The 2808-nt window shown below is 45.5% G+C and overlaps 1 protein-coding gene across 1 annotated transcript in view; it reads left to right on the top strand.

Moving 5' to 3' along the window:
• LOC102837440 overlaps positions 1 to 2808 on the top strand; it is a 69786-nt gene that overhangs the window by 55342 nt on the left and 11636 nt on the right. Inside the window, exons 14-15 of the mRNA XM_006861713.1 lie at positions 6 to 395; positions 791 to 1409. Coding sequence (XP_006861775.1) covers positions 6 to 395; positions 791 to 1409 — 1009 coding nt within the window. The remainder of the gene's footprint in view (positions 1 to 5; positions 396 to 790; positions 1410 to 2808) is intronic.

Here is a 2808-nt window from a genome sequence, read left to right as displayed (position 1 = left end):
TTCAGGACAGTCAGCTACCAGTGGTCAACATGGATCTAGCTCAGGTCAGTCTTCTAGGCCTGAGAGACATGAGTCTGGCTCAGGTCATTCTTCGAGCTGTCGCCAACAAGGATCCAGCTCAGGTCAGTCTTCTACCAATGGTCAATATAGATCTAGCTCTGGTCAGTCTTCTAGTCATATTAGACGTGGGTCTGGCTCAGGCATTTCTTCCAGTCATAGCCAACAGGGTTCTGGTTCAGGAGAGTCATCAACTTGTGGCAAACAAGGAACTAGCTCAGGTGTATCTTCTAGCAATGGAAAACACGAGTCTGGCACAAGTCATTCTTCCAGCCATAGTCAACATAGGTCTGGGTCACGACAGTCATCTAGCTGTGGTCAACAAGGATCCAGCTCAGGTCAGTCTTCTAGCTTTAGTCAGCAGGAATCTGGTTTAGGTCAGTCTTCTGGTCATAGTAGACATGAGTCTAACTCAGGTCATTCTTCCAGTCATAGTCAACATGGTTCTGGTTCAGGACAGTCATCTACCAGTGGTCAACATGGATCTAACTCAGGTCAGTCTTCTACGCATGGTCAACATGGGTCAAGCTCAGATCAGTCTTTACGTCATACTAGACATGTGTCTGGTTCAGGTATTTCTTCCAGTCATAGCCAACATGGATCTGGTTCAGGAGAGTCATCTACTTGTGCCAAACAAGGATCTAGCTCATATGTGTCTTCTAGCAATGGAAAACACGAGTCTGGCTCAACTCATTCTTCCAGCCATAGTCAACAAAGGTCTGGGTCACGACAGTCATCTAGCTGTGGTCAACAAGGATCCAGCTCAGGTCAGTCTTCCAGCTATGGTCAGCAAGAATCTGGCTTAGGTCAGTCTTCTGGTCAGAGTAAACATAAGTCTGGCTCAGGTCATTCTTCCAGTCATAGTCAACATGGTTCTGGTTCAGGACAGTCAGCTACCAGTGGTCAACATGGATCTAGCTCAGGTCAGTCTTCTAAGCATGGTCAACATGGGTCAAGCTCAGGTCAGTCTTCTAGTCATGAGAGATATGAGTCTGGCTCAGGTCATTCTTCTAGCTGTGGCAAACGAGCATCCAGCTCAGGTCAGTTTTCTAGCTATGGTCAGCAAGAATCTGGCTTAGGTCAGTCTTCTGGTCATAGTAGACATGAGTCTGGCTCAAGTCATTCTTCCAGTCATAGTCATCATGGTTCTGGTTCAGGACAGTCAGATACCAGTGGTCAACATGGATCTAGCTCAGGTCAGTCTTCTAGGCATGGTCAACATGTCTCAAGCTCAGGTCAGTCTTCTAGTCATGAGAGACATGAGTCTGGCTCAGGTCATTCTTCGAGCTGTGGCCAACGAGGATCCAGCTCAGGTCAGTCTACTACCAATGGTCAACAAGAATCTGGCTTAGGTCAGTCTTCTGGTCATAGTAGACATGAGTCTGGCCCCGGTCATTCTTCCACTCATACTCAACATGGTTCTGCTTCAGGACAGTCAGCTACCAGTGGTCAACATGGGTCAAGCTCAGGTCAGTGTTCTAGTCATGATAGACATGAGTCTGGCTCAGGTCATTCGTCTAACTGTGGCCGAGGATCAAGCTCAGCTCAGTCTACTAGCTTTAGTCAACATACATCTAGCTCAGGTCAGTCTTCTAGTCTTACTAGACATGGGTCTGGCTCAGGTATTTCTTCCAGTCATAGCCAACATGGGTCTGGTTCAGGAGAATCATCTAGCTGTGGCCAACAAGGATCTAGCTCAAGTCAGTCTTCTAGATATGGACAACACAGATCTGGTTCTCGTCATTCTTCTAGACATATTCAACATGAGTCTGGATTAGGTCAGTCTTCTAACTGTGGCCAACCCGGATCTAGCTCAGGTCTTTCTTCTAGCGGTGGTCAACATGGATCTAGCTCAAATCAGTCTTCGACATCTGGTCAGCATGAGTCTAGTTCAGGTCAGTGTTCTAACCACAGCCAACTTAATTCTCGATCAGGACAATCATCTTACCCTGGCTCTCATGGATCAGGCTTAGGCCAATATTCTAGTCACAGTCAACATAACTCTGGCTCAGGTCAATGGTCTAGCTCTGGGCAGTACGGGTCTGGGTCTTGTCACTCCTCTGGCTCTGAACAATATGATTCTGGATCTGATCAATGGTCTAGCCACGAGCAACATGAATTACAAGGTAGATACAGGACACATTCAAGTGGATCTCATAATGAGTATAATAGACCCAATGTGGGCTCCATCCCCAATAATTCAAGAAGAAGTCACCATGAATGGACAAGGAATAACCAAAAAGAGAGAAGTAGGAATCATAGTCAATCAGGTAGTGATTCTGCTGATTCTGAGGGTATTCACGGACAATCAAGAAAATATAGCCAACAAAGTCAGGGATGTAGTCAGGGTCAGTGGAAACCTACCTGCAGACATTCAAATGGTAGTGAAGGACAATCAGGAAGTAGTTCTGAAAAAGTAGAAAGTTCCTCGGGTTGTGGCTTTGGGCAATGTACACCCTACTATGGACAGTCTACATCCAGTACTACCAATAAATTATCCATTAGCAATGAGGTGTATGGACAAGGGGGCAATTATTACCTGATAGGAGATAGCTATGGAAAAGACAGTACAGGCCCAAGTTCTCAGAGTTTCCGTAGTAGCACTCCACTCTATGAATATGTCCAAGAGCAGAAGCGCTGTTTCTAAGGAGGAATAATAAAGAAAGGGGAAATCAACTCCTAATAGCAACTAGAGAAATAAGAAACTGCTATACACAAGCAATTAATCATGATACGTCTTTCTATTTTTTT

This window comes from Chrysochloris asiatica, unplaced genomic scaffold (genome assembly GCF_000296735.1).
Source record: "Chrysochloris asiatica unplaced genomic scaffold, ChrAsi1.0 scaffold00042, whole genome shotgun sequence".
NCBI classification, from domain to species: Eukaryota; Metazoa; Chordata; class Mammalia; order Afrosoricida; family Chrysochloridae; genus Chrysochloris; species Chrysochloris asiatica.
Note: the sequence above shows the minus strand (reverse complement) of the source record. Positions and strands in the feature narration are given on the sequence as shown.